Source organism: Perca fluviatilis, chromosome 2 (assembly GCF_010015445.1).
Source record: "Perca fluviatilis chromosome 2, GENO_Pfluv_1.0, whole genome shotgun sequence".
NCBI classification, from domain to species: Eukaryota; Metazoa; Chordata; class Actinopteri; order Perciformes; family Percidae; genus Perca; species Perca fluviatilis.
In genome coordinates this window covers 44,222,451-44,246,882 of record NC_053113.1, presented here as the reverse complement: position 1 = coordinate 44,246,882, position 24,432 = coordinate 44,222,451, and the positions used below count along the sequence as shown (strand labels likewise).

Sequence of the window (24,432 nt, the reverse complement as noted above, 5' to 3'; positions counted from 1 at the left end):
CATTTCTAAGTCACTGCTAACGTTATGCATATACAGTAACAGCTTATAAAAAAAGAGATGAAAATGCCACCGGACATTAAACTTTACAAACACAAATGGCACGAAAGACAGCGATCCAGCTAACAGCCTTGTGTTAAATGATTAGCACAGGTGTATTTACTTATGCTTAGCAAGCACTGTAGTTAGCTAGCAGGCTAGGCAACAACGTTAGCTAGGTGCACTTCGTAGCTTTAAGAGCCGACAACATAAACACATTTTAAGAGAACTTACCCGAATAAATATGCAGAGAACACACTCCCATCGACTGGGAGATTAGGTCAAAAGTAAAGTCCTTTCTTCTAATTGCAGCCACCCGATAAATCTGACGTCTCTAGAATAAAGACCTCCGCAACCAACATAAACAATGAACATGAGCAGTTCAAAATGGAGGAAGGGGGATCTCTGGGGGTGGGGCGCTGTGCCGTGACAACACCTCCTCATTCTCAATTGGCTAATAAGTAAACAATCCCCCACGTGGGGTGCGTTCTTGTGATTGGCTAAAAAAAGGGAGATATCTGATTGGTTGCAGATCATTCCCTGTTTAAGAAAATGCATTTGTGAGTTGAGCCACGTCAGGGGAGTCTCAAAATTCACACACAAATGCAGTGAAAGTTCACAGACCGCAAGCAGTTTGTAAATCAAGATATATTTGTGTGTGCATCAGAAATACATTTCTGAATCTTGTCCTGTGCATTTCTGAATCTTGTGTGCATTTGTAAATTGTGTTTGCATTTGTAAATTGTGTTTGCATTTGTGAATTTTGTGTGCATTTGTGAATTTTGTGTGCATTTGTGAATTTTGTGTGCATTTGTGAATTGTGTGTGCATTTGTGAATTGTGTGTGCATTTGTGAATTGTGTGTGCATTTGTGAATTTTGTGTGCATTTGTGAATTTTGTGTGCATTTGTGAATCTTCTGTGCTTTTTAAATTTTGTGTGTGTATTTGTGAATTTTGTGTGCATTTGTGTATCCTGTGTGTGTATTTATGAATCATGTGTGTGCATGTATGAATCCTGTGTGTGCATGTGCGAATGTAATGTGTGCATTTATCTTTATTGAGACTGTTCTAGCTCCATAGCTAACTGGCAGGGAGAGAGATTTCTAAACTGCACTTCCTGTCCTTATGTCCACTCGTAATAAAACGGCTCATAGGAACGATAGGACAGAAAATGTTAGAGGTTTTGAAACCTTCACTTTTTCAATCCGCGGTATACCTTGAAAACAGTAATTGGCCCTCGCCTACTGCATATCGATCAAAGACCAAATATAAAGATGTAGGATAGGCGCTCACCAGATCTGCATTCATTGCTTGAATTGGAGGACAGAAGTTGATTCACGTTTCCCCACATTTTGCCACAGCTGATAAATTATCCGGACTTCTTTCAGCATTTTGATAGCTGTCCTCCAGAGTGAACAGAACTGCATCCATGGATGGCAGCAGTGTGTTATACTTAGCAACGGTCTGTTATCTAGAAATAACAAACCGCAGAATGCCTTAGAATTCAACCACGCCATGTAATAATAAGATATGACTCAAAATGTGCTCTACCAAACAGTTGAGCAGAACCTTAAACGGTGAAAATACAGATGCATCTTTTAAATTTTTTTTAAAGTTCCAATCTAATTCCATTACCTGAATATGGATATATGCTGATACCGATACTGATACCAGAGCTCTTTCTGCATAAAATTTGCTTTGCATTTTGCATTAAATATATTATATATATTATATAATATTTAAAACAAAAGTGCAAGAACTGTGTAAAGAAATAAATATCTACACTATCCCAAAAAAAAACACTAAAATTTAAATCATTACTATTCGAATGCTGGAATCACTATTCGAATGTGACTTTTTTATAAATATGTTGGCTAACGTTAGCTAATCTCCCTCTTCTCCTCCCCCCCCCCCCTTCCCCTTTTTTTTGGCTATTGTTAATCAATAAATAACGTTACATACCGAGTAACGTTGGTACAACATCACGGAGCTAACGTTACGTACAGAGTAACGTTAGTACAGGGGGGAGTGACAGGTTGCGACTGAAGGACAGAAAATAGTTTTAACGTGACTTTAAAATCGGAGCTCCTCAATCAGCCGCCAGCAAAATGTCTGCTAGATGCCGGCTGGGCACTGGCAGCCTGGAGGGAAGGTGCCTTTATCTGCATGTACAACATAAGCCTAGGTCAAGCTCAGGCATGCTTCAAACTCACAGTGTGAGCGGTACCGGAGCAGAATGGAGAGGGAGATAAGGCGATGCTACAACTTTCACTCTGCGCTCAATCCAAAATCCTCCCATTCACTTGTGCTTTGTTCACATACTCTGATGCAGAACAATATTCCTGCAAAGTCAGCCTCCTAATTGGAATAAAGACAAGATATTTAGACTATATGTTATAAAAGAATAGACTACTGCAGGAATAAATGCATTTGAAAAGTTTATTGAGGAACTATTTTATAACAGCTGAGATAAAAAAATATTTGTTATGGTGTTAACTGCGATGGTTTGAATGACTTAACAAATTTGTGCAGTAGGAAAAAAATCGATACCATGACGGCCCTAGCTGTAACAATTCAAATTTAGCCAGCACAAACCCCAGTGCTGGGGTTCGTTATGGGCCTAGTGGGTCTAACTTGTATAACAGCAGCAACAGAAAGTCGAAAGCACAGACTGGGAGTAGGTCAGTCCAATATACGATGATGATATCTCTCCCTCTCTCTATTAACTGTATATATGCATGTTATATGCTTTTTAATTTATATAATTTTTAATTTACATGTGTTGCAGTTGTATATTTTCAAACCGGGAAGGTCGGTTTTAATAAAAAGGGGCTTATGACATCTGACATGTGGCTTTAAATTACAAGTGAACATTGAGCCCCATTTATAGAAAATACTTATTTTGTGATAGTTTGTATCGCCATTTAGCCGGAAAAATACCGAGATATAATTTTTGGTCCATATCGCCAAGGTCTAGAATTACATCAGTATCGGCACTTGGCAAATCTACTGTTTAAAAATGAAGATCATATCCACTGTAGCACCAACTACTTATTTTATGTAAAAAAAGAGCCATGACAACACATACAGCATAAAATGAAGCAAAAGTTAAAATACCTTGTGGCCATGCGAATGATAACTTATGTCCTTTAGAACCACATGTGGAAGTACAACTATAGGTCCTGTTTAACCTGCAGCCATTCTGCACTGTGCACTGCTCTGCAGCTCTCAGCTCCTTTACAGCTTCTGGCTGCACAACCTGGTTCTCTTTGGCTCGAGTTTATTGCTATGAATGTCCTTGTGTCAATTTTATGCATATTCAAATAATGAATGCAAAAGCTTCCCACCCTCAGCACCCAAAACAGCTCACAAAGGAGAGAAATATCAAAGATTTGTTGATATCTGCAAAATAGCACTGTATATGCATGCTGTACTGAATATAAAACCTTTGGTGTTTCCAGGCTTCCACGCTGTCACAACAGTCACTTACAATGCTGTTCAAACTGCCAGCTTTGATTCAAACACATGTATTTCAATCAGACAAAAATAACACAGCTTATAAACATGCCTCTTGCTGGTAGCAATTTTACAGTAACATCCAATCTTAAAGAGAGCACGTTTTCTGGCTTTGAGCACCCTGGCTTTGCCAGCTAATTTTAAAACCTCAACAACCAAAGTTTTTTCCTCAACCAACTTTCTCAGTTTGATAATAATCATTCACCAATCAATCACACTGCATCCTTGAGGAACAAACAAAACAAGTGAATTTCTGCATGTGCTCATGCAATACACACACGTCCAATCAAACTGTGTCACATCTTTCTAGTCCCTCGTGTTTCAGCTCAAGGAAATGGGAGGCACCTTTTTGACCAAAAACTCTGCATCTTCTTTGTGTTTCTTTGATTTATTTCTGATTTTGAGTTCTTTATACACAATGGACACATATACACATGGAAATGGATAGAACCAAAACACCAGACCATCTCATTCTGACAGCAAGTTAAGTTTAAGAATAGGTGAAAACCTCTGCATAGCATAAAGGAAAAAAAGGCCTCTTACCTTGGGTTGAGCACGTCTAGGAAAGGCAACTTTAGGATCAATCTGTAGGAGGGGAAGCACATAACAATGAGTCACTGACCACCAAGACACAGACAGCTCAAATACAGGGGGTAGAGATGCCCCAATTCCCTTTTTAGCCACCGATACTGATTGTCGATCATCAATGAGGGCCGATACAAATCCTTTTGTTTTGTTTTGTTTAGTTATAGCAGCTGATATACTGCAGCTGTATTATAGTGTTGCCCAGTTTGCCATTTTAGCAAAGGGAGGCTACTTTTAGTCAAAGCTCGGTTCAACACTTTTTCGCTTGTTTTTATTAGTTTTAATTTATTATTACTCCAACCAGTGATGCAGAGAGGAAAATCTTTTTAGAAAAGGTAAATTATATTTGAAATGACATTTGCATCGGATGATTTTTAATTCTTGGGTGGGGATTTTAAAATTTTACTGAAAATGACATTTTAGACCGAAATCATGCAGAGCCTCATCCAACATCCCAGCATGCTCTGAGGCGGCTAATATCCAGTCATGGCCTGGTGGATGTGTGAAGGAGGATACACACAGACTGCAGGCAGTACACATGGTCCCGCCTCAGAGAGAGTAGGATCTCCTCAGCCAGACTAGATAGTTTTTTATTGTTTTAAACACCATTTAATATTTTTAAATTGTGCAAGATAGTCCCAGCTGTTTTTACTGACCATTCCTTTGTAATGTTAAACTTAAAAGAGCTTACTGGCATTTTAACCTGGTTTCAACTTTTAAGTGCCTATTTATTTAATTTTAGGGTGTTTTTAGACAAAGAAAGGATGATTTTAGCAGTCTAGGGCAGTGGTGGGACCAGACTGAAATCAAGCGTTGGTGTCAACAGTACACACAACGTCACACAAGACATTACCAGATATATGAAGGACCTGGAGATATAGTGAAACTCAAGAAATTAAGTAAATCCACAGGAAATCGAGGACATATTTAAGTCCTCAAAGTCAAAAAATTGGCTTTAGCCAACCTGCTGAACAGCAAAGTACAGAGTGCACTGGTCAGGTCCCGTTTCCAAGCCATCTCAGAGATGGATGCTCCATCTAGCTTTTTCTTTAGCCTGGAGAAAAAGAACAGCAGAGGAGGGTAATCCACACACTGCCTTTCAGACACAGGGCAGGAGATCATGGAGCCAAGTCAGATCCGAAGGCAACTGTAGAGTTTTTTCCCCTCCCTCTACTTGAGCAAGTATGAAGAACACAATCCTCTGTTGGAGAAGTTCCCTAGTGGACTCAAGGCCTGTGTGTAATGTGTTTAATAACTAACAATAAGTGTAAAAATGTAATTTCCCCTTTCAGGGTCAATAAAGTATCACTTAATCTTAATCTTACCTCAGGTCTCTGTGTTGATAAGCCATTACAGGTGCAAGAGATCCATGCTGCTCTGGAGAGCATGCACGGACAGCAGGCTCCAGGCATTGATGGCCTAACAGTTGAGTTGTATAAAGCCTTCTGGGATATCTTTGCAAATGATCTTTTAGATGTTTTTACAGTAATGAGTCTGACCTCTGCTGCAGAGCGGTTGTCACACTGCTGCCAAAAAAAAGGGAATTTGCAGGACATTAGAAAGTGGCACCCTCTTCTGTCCAAAGAGTGATTTATACTTCTGCGTAAAATATACGCCGTGGCTACATACGAAGGTATGTGGAGACACAAACCTACGCCGGAACCTACGCCGTAGCCTGACGTGCACCTCCCAAAAAATGTAACTACACGTTGCAGCGACACACGTCGGGGCTTGGTAGCGTTACATTTCTCCTAACTCATTTCCTGGTTCTCCTTCTCCATAAACATGAAATCAAGGAGAGGGTTAACTTTTCGTGCTAAAGATTTCCCACCGTGGTCAGAAAGCACAGGGGAGACATTTTGTTTCTCTCACTATGACTCTAGAGTCACTACTTGCTCCGAAGCTAATCACCGTCACTGTCTCCTCTCTCCCTCGCTCTATCACACAGTCCCCACACACACACATGCCGGCTTGACGCACACACCAACGCACAAGTATAAACTTCAGGCCACTTACGTAGGCTACGGCGAAAGCTCTGCGTGGAGCCTCTGCAGAACCATAAATCAGGTGGAGCAGGTCATCCAACAGGACCAGACCTACTGTGTGCCTGGCAGGTCCATGTTGGACCATGTCCACCTTATTTGAGATGTTTTCGACATCTCCAGCTCGTTGGGTTTTAACACTGGTCTGAAATTCTGAAAGTCAAGAAAAGGCTTTTGACCGCGATGAACACAAAGTCATGGAGAAGTTTGGGTTCAGCTCAGTTTTTATAGCTACCATCAAGGTGTTTTACAGTGAGGTTGAGAATTAAAACAGTAGTCTCTTTGCTTCTAGTGTGTAGAGGCATCCGGCCTGGCTGCGCTCTGTCTGGGAGGATCCACCCTAGCTCTCAAGAACCCTACCCGAGCTCCGGTCCGATCACTGCACGTGCTGTTATTTCTTTCATCCATCTTTCACCCACTGTTTTTGCACACCCTTATCCAATTATCCTTGTCATGCCCAATTGCACAGATGCACATCTTCACTTCTATTATATTCTGTTCTTGCTCTTTTGCACCTTCCATCTGCCCTGATATGCTCAACTGTTTTTCTTTTTCACCTTTGAATCACACAATTTTAGTACACTCTACTGATCTACATCTCTATCTTGACAGCAATTCTGCACTAACTGTATATCGACTCTTTGCCACATTTCAGCATTTTTTATTGTATGTGAAACTGTATGTTGTGTTGCACGCTTATGCTTTTCTTGGCCAGGTCGTTGTTGCAAATGAGATCCTGTTCAGCCTACCTGGTTAAATAAAGGTTAAATTAAAAATAAAAATAAAAAAAATAACAATATCCTAGTGTTCCTCAACGGGGGCGGTACTGCCCCCCAGGGGGCTTTCAGAGAATGATGGGGGCACTGGAAGCAATTTTTTGGAAAGGGGGCATTGAGGTGCCCCTGGGGGCGTTTGTTTTAAGGTGAGTTTACACCAAAGATTCACAAATATATGAGTTTACACTTTAAAGTACTTGCAAAAAACAGGTCTGCAACATTAAAACCTGCCAATTTACGCCACTGCGACTGGACGACACAATGTATCGTAACTCTTTTTGTCAGCTTCATGTGGCTCAGCTCCGTGCTGCCTTCACAGGAACGGGATCAGAGTATCATCTTATATGATCTCCGTACTGCAGTGTAAAGCTGGGTTCAGATCAAAAAAAGCAATTGCCGCAGGGTTGTGTGGCGGTGGGAGTGTCACTGAAACGGCTCATTTGTGTGACATCCTGTTGTGTTCTTTAACCCCCAAATGCAGCACAAGTAGACTTTATATTTTGCAGTGTGAAAACTGTGGCCTACGAGAGACTGCTTTTCATATTTCAAGAGACTCACAAGTTTCTTCTCTCTTTAATTTTGGTTTTTAGTCTGTTTAATGTACCTCTTTTCAGAGTGTTATAAGAGAGAGAGTGATATAAACAACAAACTGTATAAAATGCCAGCTGCTAAATTTTCTGTCAGAAGAAGCCAAAATGGCCATATAAATCAGCAGGAGGAAGAGAGCGGGGCAGGAGCCTCTCTCTGTGTTTATCTGTTCAGCATCTAATGCACTTTAATATATAAAAAGCAGAGAATTCTCTGACGAGGTCAGACAGAAGATCGTAGCCAAGCATTAAACAATCTTAAAATGACTATATGTAAGTTTTAAATGTTTCTGAAACTGTAGTCTCGCATTGCCAGAATAACCACTAACTCTGCTCCGGTTGCATGATCTACAACACGCATGCTTCCTCTTTCTCCAGGCTCTCTCTCTTCTGCCCACTTACCTCACACACTCACACACACGCACGCACTGAGCTCTCTTAAAAGGAGCCGCAGCACCATTTTACAACAAATGCCTTATCGCGCTGATGTGACCGAGCCCGACCATCATTTCTAAATATCTGTCCGAACCCGGCCCGGCCCGTCGGGATCCGTCGGGACCCGTCGGCCTCGGGTCGGGTATCCATGCCTTAGTTCACATAGCATTCCAGGATGGGAGAATGGCATTTCTTTAAACAAATCACAATCGTCTTGGGCGGTGCTAAGCACCGTACAGAGCAACAGCACCTCCGCAAAATAGCCTCAAGAAGGAACTTGTTTTGGTGTAACATGTTCGTTCAAAGGTTGGTTTAGTCGTGTAACAGAAAGGTCAGATTGGACAGATAGCTAGCTGTCTAGATTTACCTTGCAGAGATCTGAGAAAAGGTTAACCATAGTCCTCATAAATCGACCGGAGTTTAAAATGCCAACACAAAGGAAGCCCAAGGCAATGGATATCCAGCGTAAATGAGGGAAATCCGGCAGAATTTCCGTCGGCAACAGAGCTATCCCAGAAGTGGGACGTCGTGGATGTAGACTACTGAAACTGTGTAATTTTTCATCTGATGATCATATATGACCTGTAACAGCAAAAAAGACTAACCGTGAAAAGAGCGCTATTTTCATATGTTTTTATTAATGCCTTTGCCCAATTGCTACAGAGCAAACATTCTGAAGGGTCACAGATTTTGGTGTTACACCGGAAAAGCCTGTGCTAGTGTATCCTGCCAGGTAAAAGGTAGCAGGAGATTTCTTTATATAGGCCTAATTGTATTTTAGGTATCTGCTGTAGTTATGGCTGATCCTAGGGCAGGGCCATTAAAGAAAAGAAGGAAATTAAACGAAGAACAACTAAAAGGGAAAGTGAAAGACAACGGGCGAAACAGAGTCAATCTCAGTCGGGCTTTCAACAGATGGAGACAATTACGGGATTGTAAATTATTTAAAAACGTCCCCAAATTGGCCCTCAAGTATGTAATATGTCTATTTCATTCATAAAATAGCTTTACAATGCATGATGTGGTTGTACTGGATTAAATTACGTTCCCCTTTCATTTAGCGCGGACGTTTTATTCCTTTTAGTCCGTGTTTGTTTTGGCCTACTATTTTCTTCCCTTGTACCCCTAATACTTGTGTAAGGTGTCCTTGGGTTTCATTAAATGTGCTATATAAGTTATTATTATGTTGGTTTCTTAGAACACATCTCTTTTGTTAATATACACTTATTTAAATGAATAAGTTATTTGTATGAGCAAAATATTTTTTCTTCCCCCCCCCCCCCCACTACCACTTTTGTCCAAAACGGTCACTAGAATCAACACAAACTGAAAGTTACAAATAGCCACTTTAAGGCTGCAAGTCAATCTCCAGAGACCTTCAGGTTCCTGTGTCCACTGTGCGCAATGTTATCAAGACGTTTAAGGCTAATGGTACTGTAGCCAACTTCCCTGGAAGAGGGCACAAGAGAAAAGTTGACCAACGATTGCAGCGAAGGATTGTCAAATGGCGGTGAAAGGACCCTGGACAACTGCAAAAGGAAACATTAAGTTGTTAAATTTTACTAATTTAGTAGCCGGTGAAATTTTGACATAGGTCAACCGGAAGAAAAAGCCAGTTGTGTGTTGGCAGAGCGCCATCTACTGTACCAAAAGGTAGAGTTACTAGAACTGGCATAACCCGGTTATTAATTTAACCGGGGTAAGACCATACCCTGGTTACTGCTATGCATGTAAACGTACCAAGTGTCAAGGTGAGCACCCAAGATTAGTGTCACCAATTCAGTGACTGAACAAAAGTCTCCCCTTCTGTTCCTGAGTTATGGCGTTGAATATACGAAAATACAACACTCTACCAAGCCCCAGCAACCTCTGTCTGTGGTTTGGCTCTATGAAAACCACCTCTGTGATGCCCCATTCCAAACCCTGCAGCACATTCTGTCCAGCCGTAAAACAGCATTGGCCCAGGGACAGTACAGGTGACACCACAACCAGGTTCAACGGAATCTGGCAGATGTCCTAGAGACGCACAGATTGGAATCACTAGAGGCCATCCACCAACATCACAGCGGATCCATTTTGTGGGTCAAGGAAATGCGGCACATAACATTGCATCAGTTTTAACACCTGGGTGTGAATGGAACCTAAGGGTGGATCTCGATCTCAGCTCAAGTTCCCAATGGAGATCACCACACTTCCTTGCGAACACCATCTTATGGTCTCCCACAGCCCGAACAGTGATCATGGCAGAGCTCACTGTCAATGCGTACATGCCTTAAACCTGCATTGCATTTTTGACTTTAGATTACGATTCCCCAAGTCGCAAGTTAAAACAGTGTGCAGGGGGCCGTTACGTTACTGCTATGGACAGCACTGTGTAGGGTTGGGTACCGAATTCTGTACTTTTTTGGTATCAACCAAATTACGTTGGTACTAGAGGACCGTTTCACATTAAATCAAACAGTGCCAAATTTTGGTACCTGAGAGTGCGTAAACGCAAACCTATGTTCACAGTTAGCGGGGCTCCGACACACGCAGAGGTGCAGACGGAGCATCTGCAGTTTTCTACAGTGTTCACTGCAATATAATGGTGCGGTTACACATACTCTGAAAAGGGCAGGCAGTATTCTCTATGCCCTGGTGACTGACTGAAAGGCTGGAGGTTGTAGGGCAGGGCAACTTTATTTCTAATAGTACAGTGCCCGTTCAAAATATGCCTGTTTGGAATGGGCCCATGGCTTGGCCTGTGGTAGACCTTCTTGTTGCTTTCTCCAGAACCATTGTAGCCCAAAATAACTTACAGAAGGACACCAAAGCACTTAATATGCAACCACACTGTATAGCCTACGATATGTTGTGTACTTCTACTTCAAAAAAGGAAAACATTGTACTACTACATTTACCTAACACAGAACGTTTCAGATTCAGAATTGAATCACAAAATATCACGTGTGACGTCATTAGCACAGCAGGGGTCTTTTTGTTGTTAATTTTTCCCTCAACATTTATTGTGCTGTCATTTAGTTTTATTTACAGTTTATTGATATCCAATATCCAACGCTGTCCAAACTGCTCCAAATGCTCCAAATTCAAAACCATAAGGTCAGTGGGTACCCAGGAAACTGTGTGAAGTGTGAAGTAGATTGGATGAACGGTTATTGAGATATTTCAAAGATAGATGCATGTACACACACACACCCACCCACACAATAACTAATAGCTAGACTTAACGTAACGTTAAGTCACTGCCACTGCATTTTCATTCAAGAAAGATAAGGCTATTCATGTGTTAAGCAAACATTTTTGTGAAGTGTGTTGTGTGGGAGATAGGTCCTAAGTTCATATTTTTATTGACATCTTTGTGTACTTAGTTAGCTTATCCCCTAGTCAATTAAAATGTAATTTCCATCAGCTGTAATTTCCAACATTATTTGTTCTAAGCACTTGCATTTTTAAGCCTGGTTCAGACGGCAGGATAATTAGGCAGATTTTAGCCCTGATTCACCCTTCCCGACAATCTTAAGGATGCTCCGATTATCATAAAATAATCTGATCAGATATTCCTGCCATGTGTGGTGTGTTAAGACTGCTCTCGTCTGCTCGGAAGGACATCGGGACCGCTCCGATCTCAGATCGGGGATATCCAACATGTTGGATTTTTTTGGCCCGATTTCTCCTCGTGTGTGGTGTCCCCCGGGGACAAACGAGCACGCAGCCTGTGGACTGTGGCATACAATAAAGTCGATGGGCATGACTACATCCACAACTGCAGTCCACCAGAGTACATGGAAACGAATATATGAATGTGTATTTCAACAGTAATTAATCTGTTTAGTACGTAACGACATTTCTATGAGAAAAAACAACAACTCACCTCCATATCATGATGTAGCTGAGTATAGTCCATGCTCGCGTTGTCTCCACTTCTTTGACCATCGCCTTTTCTTTTCAAACTACAAACTATCGCCACTGCATCCGCCATGATTGTTTACTCTGAAGTCGCGTTTGAACTCGAGGGATTTTGCGAGATTTCCCGTCTGACCTGGGAATGCTCGGCAGTCAAATCGGTTCGTGTGTGATGTGTTGATTTTGCCGTGTGCTGCGCACCACACACTGTACGACCAAAACTGTTAGACCCGTGATTTTTTATCACCGTGTGTGGGGTCTCTCAGGATTGGAAAATCGGCCACCGCAAATTACGGAGCCTGAACATGCTCTCTATTTCACCCTGCTGCACATCCACTCACACCTCACACTACCCTCATTCTTCCCTGCACCAATCAATCCATCAAAAAACAAGGACCCCACTGTCAATAACATAGATTCATTACAACAATGAATACTCTTCTTTCTCAGCATCAGTATGTTGAGTAGGGCTGGATCCAAATATTTAAATATTCAAATATTTCTTCGATGGGAAGATATTCCATTTAAAATTTTGGGACTTGAATATTTTTTTTTATTTTTTTTATAAATAGTGCATGCAGGCTGAAATTCACTGTGGTGTTTTGTAGGGATTAAGCTGCTAGCTAAATGTCCGCTACAAGCAAGCAGTCTGATGTTTGTAGAGTTCTTTATAGTTATACTGTAGCAGCCTGGTATCATTTTCAGGCGATTTGATTAAGGTAAAGATAGTACACCTCCACATGCATCTGCATCATCATAGCAATTTGTTGATACCATCGTTGTTTTCTTATTATAGCTTGATATGTCGCTATCAGCTGGCACATAAGCACTATTACAACTTCTGCAATTATTACGCATATGTAGGTAGACGGAGCAATCTATTTTGTCTAGGAAAACTTTATTCGCAAATGTTTGCTTGAATGTTGTGCAATTCAGTGCAAAAATGAATGGAACCACCATAAAATGTCTCAAATCAATTTGATATATCAATTTGTCCGCAAAACAGCATGTGACATCATTACGCACAGGTTTCTATTCGTTTTAAAGCCGTTGGATGGAAACACATTTTCACCGGCTTTATTCGCATGACTTTTTTTTACCGAACTTCAGATATTTCGTTTGACAAGTGGATGGAAACTTAGCTAGTGACATGTTTGAGAGTTTTGACTACAAATCAAACGTTATCGTCAGCTGTAAATACATACGTCGGCTGCTGCTGACTCGTTAGCTGTTAAATGTAACATTACCGTTAACACAAACAGGCTAATGTTAGCTAAGTCGCTAGCAAGTTTACCAACTTGTGTTGAATTCCCCCAGTTCAGGAGCTGGCTCTGCTCTGGGATTTCCTGCAGTTTGCTTCCTTGATATAACGTTAAAAAATTGCAGCAGTATCCCACCCCGAGATGCGGATGTACATCACTTTGACAGTACTTGCGGTGACCGGCATCTGATGTGTCTTGTGTGCGCGTACGTGAGAGTTTATGTTGTCATGGAAGTTTTATAAAAATTGCACACACTGCTACACATAACGTGCAGTCAGTTAACACTCGGTGTACAATTAATTAACCGTGACGTTTAAAAGCGCGTTTAATAGTGAAAACGGTTAATCGAAGCATCCCTACTTGATTTATAATCAGATTTTCATCTTGCTCTCATACTCAATACCTGTGTGAAAGCCTCAGTAAATCAGCTGTCAAAGGCTTTCTCAACAGTCACCAAGGCTGACCTACTTTGTTCAACTAGCCCTGCACACGCACAAATTACCTCAATCCCCTGTCTTCCACTAGAAATGATCCACGTGGGGAGAACAGTTATCACACCTAACTGTTCTGTATTTCTATATCATACAATGTCACAAAATGTGACCAAGATTAAGAACAATGACGTGGCTAAAGAAGACATCACCTATTATTTAAAAAAATATTTCTAACTTCCGTCAAAACACGGGCTCCCAGATGTTCAAGAGTAATTGTAAATCACACAATGTCACATAAAGAATAATATTCTGTAACCTTAGTACAGCTTGCCTTCTGCCACACAGCATCATTTTGTCATTAATGACATGCCACTTACAACAGAGTAATACAGCAGAGACCTTATTTATTGATACATTTCAATATCGATAGAGCCAGCTTAACGTGCTATGTTGACAAGTAACGTAAGCGTTAGCTCATGCTAATGCTCAGTGGGGAACGTTAACGTTATAAGGTTACAACATCGCTCAACACGTTCATTAAGTTATTTTAAGTATTTAAGCATTAAATGAGGGCACAGAACAGTGATATTAAAATAATTTGTGTCATTATGGTGAACTGACAGATGACTGACCGCACGGCAGCTTCGCCAGTCTGCTATAAGAGCAGCCAGCCACACTGGGCAGAAAAAGCTAAAACAACAACAACAACAACCAGACTCAGTAAAACCAAAGATTATAATTAGGAAGACCAAGCCAAACCTGAGGTTGTAGAAAAAAAACGTCTTAAAACCTTATTCAAGCACCACAGCTCTAGTTTGATATACTGTGAGTAAAAAACAAAGGAAAATGACACCGATACAATACAACACAAACTACATCAAAACCTAGTGAGACTTTCACTTATATGTGCCATAAAAGATTGGAAACTATATTTAGCAAATCAAACAGCTGGATAAAGTGTGTGCATGTGTTTCTCTCTGCCCTGTAAGGACTCCCAATGAACAACCTCTGCTACCATCAGGTGTTTATGAATTTAATACACAGGGTTGACAGAAAATATTTTTGCACAAATAGAATAAAACATGTCGGTGTCTCTCATGCAATCAGAATAAAAAGGTAAACATACCATTTTAGAGTCTAACTCGTGGTGCGGGTGTGCTAAGACTTTATCAACACTGGCAGCATCTGCAAAAGTGATGAAGCCAAAGCCCCTGTTGAGAAAAACACAACAGTACATTTAACATTTTACATTTAACATTTCTAACATAAGTCAAACTTCACAGTTTTCATTTTTCACATTACAATGAGCTACTTATTTGTATTATTGTCTATATACTACCTGCATATCAGTACAATGCATGGAGAGGAATGACATTTAAATTACTTTTCACTTTGATTTTAAACACAATGACCTTATCACATAATAATAAATGAGGGAATGGCAGTAGTGGTAATATTCTCAGAGCTCCATGGTCAATGTAAAACTGCATTGCCCTTCCATTCCATAGGAAATCCAGGTAAATGTCTATACGGTAATAATATCACTCCTGAAGCACAACAGGCTGAGTTTCTCAATTATTTCATTTACCTGGAACGTTTAGTCGTTGGGTCTCTCATCACCATACATTCTCGGATTTCCCCGAATTTACTAAAATAATCTCTAAGGCTGTCTGTGGAAAAACAGAGGGTTACAGTTTTTTTTTCGTTAAATAAAAATATGAATAGCCCATTGTCAGCAGTGGTTGTACCCGTATATAGGGGTCGAATGGAGTACTTGAAATCAAAATTACCTTGTGCCCAATGCGCCGTGTGCACATACAGAGCACTAGACGCGGTCCTTACCTGGTGAAGTTTGCCAGCTGAGGCCACCGATAAACATTTTCCTGCCAAGAAAAATGCATCAAAAGTCAATCTAGATTTCCAATCGGTAATGTTGATGTTAAGCTAACTACTTGACAGGTTGGAGAAAAGTAAAAAGCTAGGGACAACAACAAAAAATAGAGCCAATGAAGCGGCGAGGCAACCCGGCAGCAGTTTCCAAAGTCGAGCTAAGCAGCCCCGATCCGTCCCCCTCTCTCCGCTGTGAATCAAGGGCCAACTTCACATTCAAATTATCAGGCAGTTAAAACCTGCTGGCTTCTAGGCAAAGGTAAATACCAATAGAACAAAACTTGAGCTGGTTGACTGTTGGTACGAACACAGCCTTCAATTCGGCATACATGTAATAAACCAAATACTAAGATAAACTTTTAAATTTAGTTCGGCTGTAAGAGAATCTTCACCTTCCTCCATCAAAACACAGCTTAGTGGGTGGTGAGGAGCAGTGTGAGCTGAACTGACGTTAAATGCAATTTGTGCGTGTTTTATTGAAATAAAGTGAGGATAAACAAGAGAAAAATATGCCGATTTTACCAGTTAGCTTTTAATTTTTTAGAAATTATTAATCACTCTTCTTAAACCCGTGCACTTTTTCAATCAGGTAAGGCAGTATTTTACTCCTAGATTTCTTAACGAAGTTTGGCATGTGTTCTTCCACAAGCACACAAACGGCACATATCGGGGCCAGCCAAGGATAACGTTATAGCCTACACTGCACAAGGGGTCAGGCCCGTTTGTTAATATAACCAAACAAAGGTGTAGTTGACGGGACCCGAAAAACAGTTGAGCTGGCAGTGCGATGTCGAGCTGCATATGCAGTTTAGAAAACAACAAATTCTGTGTTTATATTGACAGAATGTAACCTTACCCAGTCTCGTGTTGCGAATCATTCGGGCTTCCAGACGTGGTTTGGCTCCCGTCTCCTTCCATATCTGACCCAGCTACAGGCAGTGACTAACGGATACACACAAGACGGTAGGTCGGCAGATGGAACGGAGCTGTGTCAGCGAGCCGGGAATGCAGCGCTCCGTCACACGTGGGATCAGTTCGGTCTGAGGTCCCTCCTCCGCCGTAACCGACCAATTACACTGACGTCAGTTTCCCACAACCCGCCCACAATAACTGCTTCAAGTACTGTGTTTTCCGTCAGAATTTCGATCACATGGCATATAGCATTAAGTGATGGGCTGCTTGCCTCACAAAATATAATAATCAAGGGTGCTGAACACAATTTTTACACACCTTTTTGAAATGTATCTAGGCCTATATTGTGACGGTTGCAAGCAGGACTGGCCCTAGTAGACCTTCAGAGCCCTAAGCAGGTTTGGGGCATAAGCAGAGTTTGACATTGGGGGGGGGGGGCAAAAAGAAAAAAACTCATTGTAGCAGCTGAGACCTGGGGTCTCATTTATAAATGTGGCATAAACGCACAAAACGGGGCTGAAAATTGGCGTACACCGCTTCCCACGCAAAGGTTGTGATTTGTAAAATACTAACTTGACGGGAGAATGTGCGGTCCTCCAAGCAAACTCTGACCCATGTCTACGCACATTTCGGAGACAAAATAGGAATTGGCGACGCAGATGGTGAGGTGGTGAACTGAAGTCAGACTGCAGAAAGTAGCCTAAGGACCGGTACTAAATAAAAGTAGAAATAAATAAATAAATGCAGAAATATAGTGAAAACTAGAAAATGCATTTCCTGCAGAAAATGCGTGGGAATGCTGAATAGCTGAATTGCTAAAGCTAAACTGGTTGAATAGGTTAAATCCATAAGAAGAAGTTGAAGTAGTGAAAATAGTTGAAAAAGCGGAAATCGTTTTAATAAGTATGAATTTCATTAAAAAGTTAAAAGTTTATGTTAAACTGCATTGTTTGCTTTAAAGGTTGAGTAATGACAAAATATGTAGAGAATTGTGAGGTCTGAGTAGATTTTCTAACTGATAATGACTCACATATGCAGAAATATGAAACAAATTAATACTGTAATACTGTTAAAGATGAAAGTTGAAAAGGCTGAAAGAAGAAATATTTTTATTATTATCAGATATATACACTGCATAGAACGAAAAAGCATCAATCTAGCTGAGATGAGATGTGAAATATATTAGGTGAAAAGAATGGGTCTGAACAAGAAGAAAGAGAGGAAAGAGAGGAGAGAAAGAGAGAAGAAAGGAGAGCAGGAGAGAAGAGACGAGAAGAGAGAAGAGAGAGGAGAGAAAGAGAATAAAGAGAGAAGGAGAGAGAGAGGAAAGAGAGGAGAGGAAAAGAAAGACAGCAACTTTGACTGAAATTGACTAAAAAGGCTGAAAGTTTGAAGACTTTGTATTATTATCAGCCATATCCATTGGGTAGAACAAACAAGCATGACCCTAAATAGCTGAGAGGTGGATATATTGGCTGAAAAGAAACGGGCTATATTCATGGATGAAATCACAAATGACCCTGGAGGGAGAGACAGAAGAAGGAAGGGAGAGAGTGAGTGAAGGAGAGGAAGGGAGGGAGAGAGAGAGAGAGAGAGAGACAGAGAAGGAGTGATGGAAGGAGAGAGAGATTGAGAAGGATGGAGGGAGGGAGAGACAGACTGAGGGAGAGACAGAGGGAGGGAGACTAAAGGAAGGAAGGAGGGGAACAGAGGAGGGAGGAAGACAGTTTTTAGAGAAGGAAGATAATTTTATCGAAGCTTCACACTCTGGATGATGACATCATCACTCTAAGCAGCGCAATACGTAGGAATGGTTTTTAAATTTCATATCATACTACCACTAATGTACAAAATATGTGGAATAATTTAAGTTTTTTTGAAAAGCTTATGTTAAAGCTAAACTTGATTGCTGGTTAAAATGTGTAAGAAAAAGGTGAAGTTGTCAGACAGACAGATGGACGGACGGAGAGAGGAAAGAGGAAAGAGATAGGACAGAGAAAGAGGCCAGATAACAGAGAAAGAGAACAGAAAAAGAAAGAAGACAGTGAAGAGGACAGAGAACAGAAAGAGGAAAGAGAACAGAGGACATGAAGAGGAAAGAGGACAGAAAGAAGAAAGAGGACAGAAAGAAGAAAGAGGATAGAAAGAGGAAAAAGGACAGAAAGAAGAAAGAGGATAGAAAGAGGAAAGAAGAAAGAGGACAGAAAGAGGAAAGAGGACAGAGGACAAAGAAGAACGAGGACAGAAAGAAGAAAGAGGACAGAAAGAAGAAAGAGGACAGAAGAAAGAGGACAGAAAAAGGAAAGAAGAAAGAGGACAGAAAGAAGAAAGAGGAAAGAAGAAAGAGGACAGAAAGAGGAAAGTAGAAAGAGGACAGAAAGAAGAAAGAGGAAAGAAGAAAGAGGACAGAAGACAGAAAGAGGAAAGAAGAAAGAGATCAGAAAGAGGAAAGAGGACAGAAAGAGGAAAGAGAACAGAGAGCGAGAGGACAGAAAGAGGAAAGAGGAAAGAAAGAAGAAAGAGGACAGAAAGAGGAAAGAAGAAAGAGGAAAGAAGATGACAGAAAGGAAAGACAACAGAGAGCGAGAGGACAGAAAGGAAAGAAGAAAGAGAACAGAAAGAGGAAAGAAGACAGAAAGAAAGAGGACAGAAAGAAGAAAGAGGACAGAAAGAGGGAAGAAGAAAGAGGAAAGAGGACAGGGAGCGAGAGGACAGAAAGAAGAAAAAGGACAGAAAGAGGGAAGAAGAAAGAGGACAGAAAGAGGAAAGAGGACAGGGAGCGAGAGGACAGAAAGAGGGAAGAAGAAAGAGGAAAGAGGAAAGAAAGAAGAAAGAGGACAGAGGGAAGAATAAAGAGGGAAGAAAGAGGACAGAAAGAGGAAAGAGAACAGGGAGCGAGAGGACAGAAAGAAGAAAGAGGACAGAAAGAGGGAAGAAGAAAGAGGACAGAAAGAGGAAAGAGGACAGGGAGCCAGATGAATTGATGATATTATTGGTGTGTTTTGTTGATGATGATGTGTTGTGTGTGGACTATTGATGTTTGTGTGTGTTATTGTGTTTGTGTGTTAGATGTGTTTGTGTGTTTCTGTGTGTGTTATTGGTATTGAGAGAGAGATGATGATATTGTTTATGGGTGTGTGTTTGATGATGAGTGTGTGTGTGTGTGTGTGTGTGTGTGGTAGGGAGAGACAATGTGTGTGTGTGTTTGTGTGTTGGTGTGTTTGTGATAGCGTGTGTGTTTTGTGAGTGTGTGTGTGAGAGAATGTGTGTGTTTGTCATGTGTGTGTGTGTGTGTGTGAGATAATGTGTGTAGGTGTGTGTTTGTGTGTGTGTGTGTGTGTGTTTGTGTGTGTTGTGTGTGTGTGTGTGTGTGTGTGTGTGTGGGAAGAATGTGTGTTTGTGTGTGTGTGTGTGTTTGTGTGTGTTTGTGTGTGTGTGTGTGTGTGTGTGTGTAGAGACGTGTGGTAGGAGTGGTAGTAGTGTTTATTATGTGTTTATTGTGTTTTGTGTGATAAGTGTGTGTGTGTTTGTGTGTTTGTGTGGAGTGTGTGTGTGGTTTGGTAGGTGTGTGTGTGACAGTAGTGAGAGAATGCTTGAGGTGTGTGTGTGTGTGTGTGTGTGAGAGAGAATGTGTGTTAGTGTGTTTGTGTGTGTGTGTTAGTGTGTTTGTGTGTGTGTGTTTGTATGTGTGTGTTTGTGTGTGTGTGTGTGTGTGTGAGAGAGAGAATGTGTGTTATTGTGTGTATGAGTGTGTTTGTGTGTGTGTGTGAGATAGAATGTGCGTTATTGTGTGTAAGACACATCTGCTTGGGAGACTAATGCAAGCTTTATATTGACCTATTATAGACTGATGAAAACTGATGTTTTAATAAAGAAAATATAAGAAATTATAGTTTGGGATTTAAACTTGGGGTTGTAAAATGAAAGCTGGTTTGTATCACGCAGGTTCATACACATTGTCAAGAGCAAAACATTTTATTACTAACACTGGAATAGTTCAATTTGTATATTATTATACAGAAACTAACTGCTTTACAAAAACAAAATGATACAATATCACATGTATGTACAGTGTAGTAAATATACCATCTCAAATTGTACACAAATTATTTACAATTATCACACACTGCAATAAAACAAAACTCTGACTATTTGACTTTACAGACATTAGATTTTGCATAACATCAAATAAAACATGCCACATTTGGAGGTTTTTCATCGTACAAACCAATGACTGTTTTTAAATTAGTGCAAGTTAACCACTTGTTTAAGAGGTCAATGGATACAGAATCCTTAATATTTCCATTCACACACAAGTCAAACTAAAACGTGGAAACGATGGCAATCTGCTAACACGGTGCTCAAATAAACCTTGCATTCAACTTTAGCTGTGTCTTTTTAAATGTTCAGTTACTGATTCTGTATTCCAGGTTTTTTAGCTTGTTTTAAAAGGAAATCAGGGAGTGTAGCTTTGAGAACAGTTAGACGGTGAAAAATTATATAGAGAATGTGTGGAATCTGACATTGAAATCTGAACATTTACCTTCAGATCAGCAGCCCTGATTTTAGATCCTAAAATCCTGCCCTTCTCAACCCAAGCATGGCTATACATCACTGCTTCAAACATCCTGTGTCAGAAAATATGACTTTAACAACTTAAAGGTGATGAAACACCATGCTTGACTCTAACTAGGGTTCTGACTATTTACATGGGAAGTAGAGCTGATGTTTCATTAAAAAAATCAGCCAATCAGTATGGTCCAGCTGTTTTGGTAGCAAAGTTAAAAGATTTACATAATTTGTTTTTGATCAAAAACATCACTGGCTTGTTGGACAGTGCCTGAAACCACCTTATTGAAACGGACAGTCCAACAATTACATTTGCTATACGCAGCAATTGGCCAGGTCATGGAGGTGTGAACTTCTCTCTTCTGTGACTCTAGGTGTCCACACCTAGAGTATGGACTCCATGAATGCTTCCAAGAAGCGACTGTTGGAAAGTGTACGCGGTTATCCCCATTTGTATGATGTATAATGAACAGTTTTTGTTTAACCTTTTAGTGTGACCTTTCAGAACATGTATTAAACTTTTGCCTTCAGATGATACGTTCTATAAACTAGTTTTTTTTAACGCACACTAACTCAGGGGTGGCAATCACCCAATTTTTTTTTTTTATGATAATTTGTTAGGTCGGATTCGAACCTGGGACTCAGCCTATATGCTCTACACACTCTAGAGGCCGCCCCTGGCAATCACACCATTTACTTAAAGTCCAGATTTAATACAAGCCAATCTGTCAGTGACATGTGTTAGTGACAGAGGGCGACGAGAAAAGTAAAGTTTCTGATGGACTTATTCAATAGCTAAGCTTCCACATCTGAAACTGGATTCATGAATTTAGTTCTTAATCATTACAGTTATGTCATTCTTTGAGGTTGAATTGCAAAATACTGCTTCTAAGGCTGTCTCAAATGAAAATGTCCCTTTCCATGAAATGTATCTAATGATCATGCGTTTATTTAAGGAGCTGCATGGACAGAAAAAAATAATTCTCTCAGACAAATTTACAAGAAAAAAATCAGTAGTGGTAACCTGAAATGGTAAGAAACAATGTGAGAGTCTGAGCAAACAAAAAAAAGTCAGTTGTATAACACTTAACCTTTGCCATGCATAGATTTTAAGGCAGGATGAAGCGTTTTGATGAACCAACCCTGCTGAGCTGTGGACAGAGGCTGTGAGTGGAGCACTGATCAACACAGTCCATTTCTACACCTGCAAACCAAAGAATCCTATGAAAATAATAACCAAACAAACTATTGTGTTTTAAACCTGTTAGTGTGCCTTTGTACCCTTCAGGCAGCCATTGGTTCCATCATTCCATCAAAAATGACCATCATGACTGCTTTAATGTTCAAGGGGCATGATTGTAGCGGAATTATAATAATGCATTTTAAATCCTAACCAATACACTGATCTAGTAAGACAATTTATTGGATATTAGTGCAATGCCTGTTCAAAAGTGTTTGGAACGGTGGCATGGTGTGTCCTGCACCATGGCCACGCGTCAGCCTTTTTTTGGCCGCTGAAAACTGTAGTGCTGAGATAAACAAATGACTGTGCAGGCACACAGAAGGCTCGTTTTTCATCTCATTTGATCAATCCAATACACATAAGACAAAACTGAAAAAACATCCAAATGTTCCTTCTAAAAGAAACGATTGGAATTATTTTTTCATATTATATCCATAATATGGGAAACGTACGAGATATTCATAACTATTTGTGCAGGTATATTTATTTCAACATTAACATGTCACAAAATCTTTTAATACATAAACTAATATCCTATACTGTGAAATTTTATATAAAGAGCGTAATAGACCTCTCTCTCTCTGCACTGTCTGCTAAACAATTAGCCCCCTACTACCCAGCCTCTAAATAAGTAAAATGAAAAAACAACTTAATGTTTAATTCACACACACTTGTCAGCGCAGGATGACATTGCTATCGCCAGATGAGTGACGATTTTGTTTGGCTAATTTTCTGTAACCAGTGGAATTAGCAAGTTGACGTTAGCCAACTAGCCAGCTGCTGGCCGTTCAGATTTGATCCTTTCACTTCGCTCCCACTGTAGGGAGAATTCTTTGCCGAGAGAACAGATGACAGCCCGGGAGATTAACAGTCTGGTTAACCATCTGCCTTTGTCCGCTGTTATCCCGGCGGGGAGTGAAGCAGAGGGACTGTAGAATCCATTTGGTTCTGCCACTGCTGATTCGAGCAAACGCTGTTTGTTGTGGGTATCATAGCAACGTTTGTATCTGGTTTCCCTTTCTGAATGACCAATAGATTACTGCCGCCTGCTGGTATGGAGTTATTTCTTGCACGCATACGCAGAACGTACGTAGAACTTGGCAGTAGTCTCTGCGGTGCGCTTCAATGCCAATTGTTGGCCAAGACAAAGGCAACATGACTTGGCTTGCTGTTGAGTAGCTTGTTGTTAAGTAGCCTTAATGCTGTTGCATGTTCCCAGGTGTGGCCATAAAACCAACGCAAAGCCACTGGCATGTTCTGAGAAATGTTTATATTCCATACAAAACAAAGAATTAGAGATTTGAACTATCTCTACATATCTCCAAGAAAGTTTACGAGCTTTGTGTTTATTTTCTGGCCTGATTTGTCTAACAATGTCCAGGTGCTTTTTGGCCCTTGTTGTAGGCCTTGAAGCAGCTTGCTTTTCGCTCGGGTGCTTTTCTCACTCTAGAAGACTTTATTGACATCACCTTTCACAAAGATTTACTCAAAACTGTTGATAAACTCTCCAAAAATATCGTTTTTCGTCGTATTTCTACTATTACTGTTTGCTATGTGCACTCTTTTCTCTTCCTCCTTGGCAGTAAATAGTGACAGCCGCAGCCTGCGATTCTGATCCTACAGTAGTCAGACAAGCTCTCGTTCTTTCTGGAACGGTTTCTCTGCTTTTATGAAAGTCTTTTTCGATAGCACCAATGGTGTAGGTGTTACGCTAATGTGAAGCCCGCCTGCAAATGTGGGACGCAGCCAGTAACTCTTGTCTGTGATTGGACGGTCATATGTCCATATATCCCTGTACTAAGCAGTAGGGCTGGGCGATATGGACCAAAAGTCATATCCCGATATATTTTGGCTGAATATCGATATACGATATATATCCCGATATTTTTTTCCGCGAATTGAGAGCAAATGTTCAGTCAAAGCCCAAATGAAATATGACATGTCACAAGTAGTTTCATAGAAACAGTTGCAAAATCAAATAAATAATAAACCGGTTTCTTCACCTGGTTCATGATTAAATGCTCAGCTGTTCAAATAACAATAAAATGTAAACCTAAATACTGTATAACAGGAGTAACTTTTTTGAAATCAAAGCTCCATAGGCTATTTGTGATTCGTTCCAAAGGTCAATTAAGCTTTTGATATTAATATAATCTACTTTGTTAAAAATGTAATGCCTCATGCCTGTAAGCCTAGGTTATAGTCCCATTCTTCCACTTGATACTGCTTCCACTTAAGTAAA

The 24,432-nt window shown here is 40.5% G+C and overlaps 1 protein-coding gene and 1 long non-coding RNA gene across 3 annotated transcripts in view; both read right to left on the bottom strand.

The window, feature by feature from the left end:
- The window catches only part of LOC120574635, an 856-nt gene extending 295 nt beyond the window's left edge, over positions 1–561 (bottom strand). Inside the window, exon 1 of the long non-coding RNA XR_005641878.1 lies at positions 271–561. This is a non-coding gene — a long non-coding RNA (uncharacterized LOC120574635). The remainder of the gene's footprint in view (positions 1–270) is intronic.
- LOC120574587 (RNA-binding protein Musashi homolog 2-like) overlaps positions 1–16,511 on the bottom strand; it is a 472,078-nt gene extending 455,567 nt beyond the window's left edge. For both annotated transcript variants that reach the window (XM_039825004.1, XM_039825005.1), the window contains exons 1-5: positions 16,323–16,511; positions 15,419–15,459; positions 15,165–15,246; positions 14,703–14,787; positions 4,096–4,137 (exon numbers count right to left, since the gene is read on the bottom strand). In XM_039825004.1, coding sequence (XP_039680938.1) covers positions 4,096–4,137; positions 14,703–14,787; positions 15,165–15,246; positions 15,419–15,459; positions 16,323–16,384 — 312 coding nt within the window. In that variant the 5' untranslated portion in view covers positions 16,385–16,511. The remainder of the gene's footprint in view (positions 1–4,095; positions 4,138–14,702; positions 14,788–15,164; positions 15,247–15,418; positions 15,460–16,322) is intronic.
- Between the last annotated feature and the right edge of the window lie 7,921 nt (positions 16,512–24,432).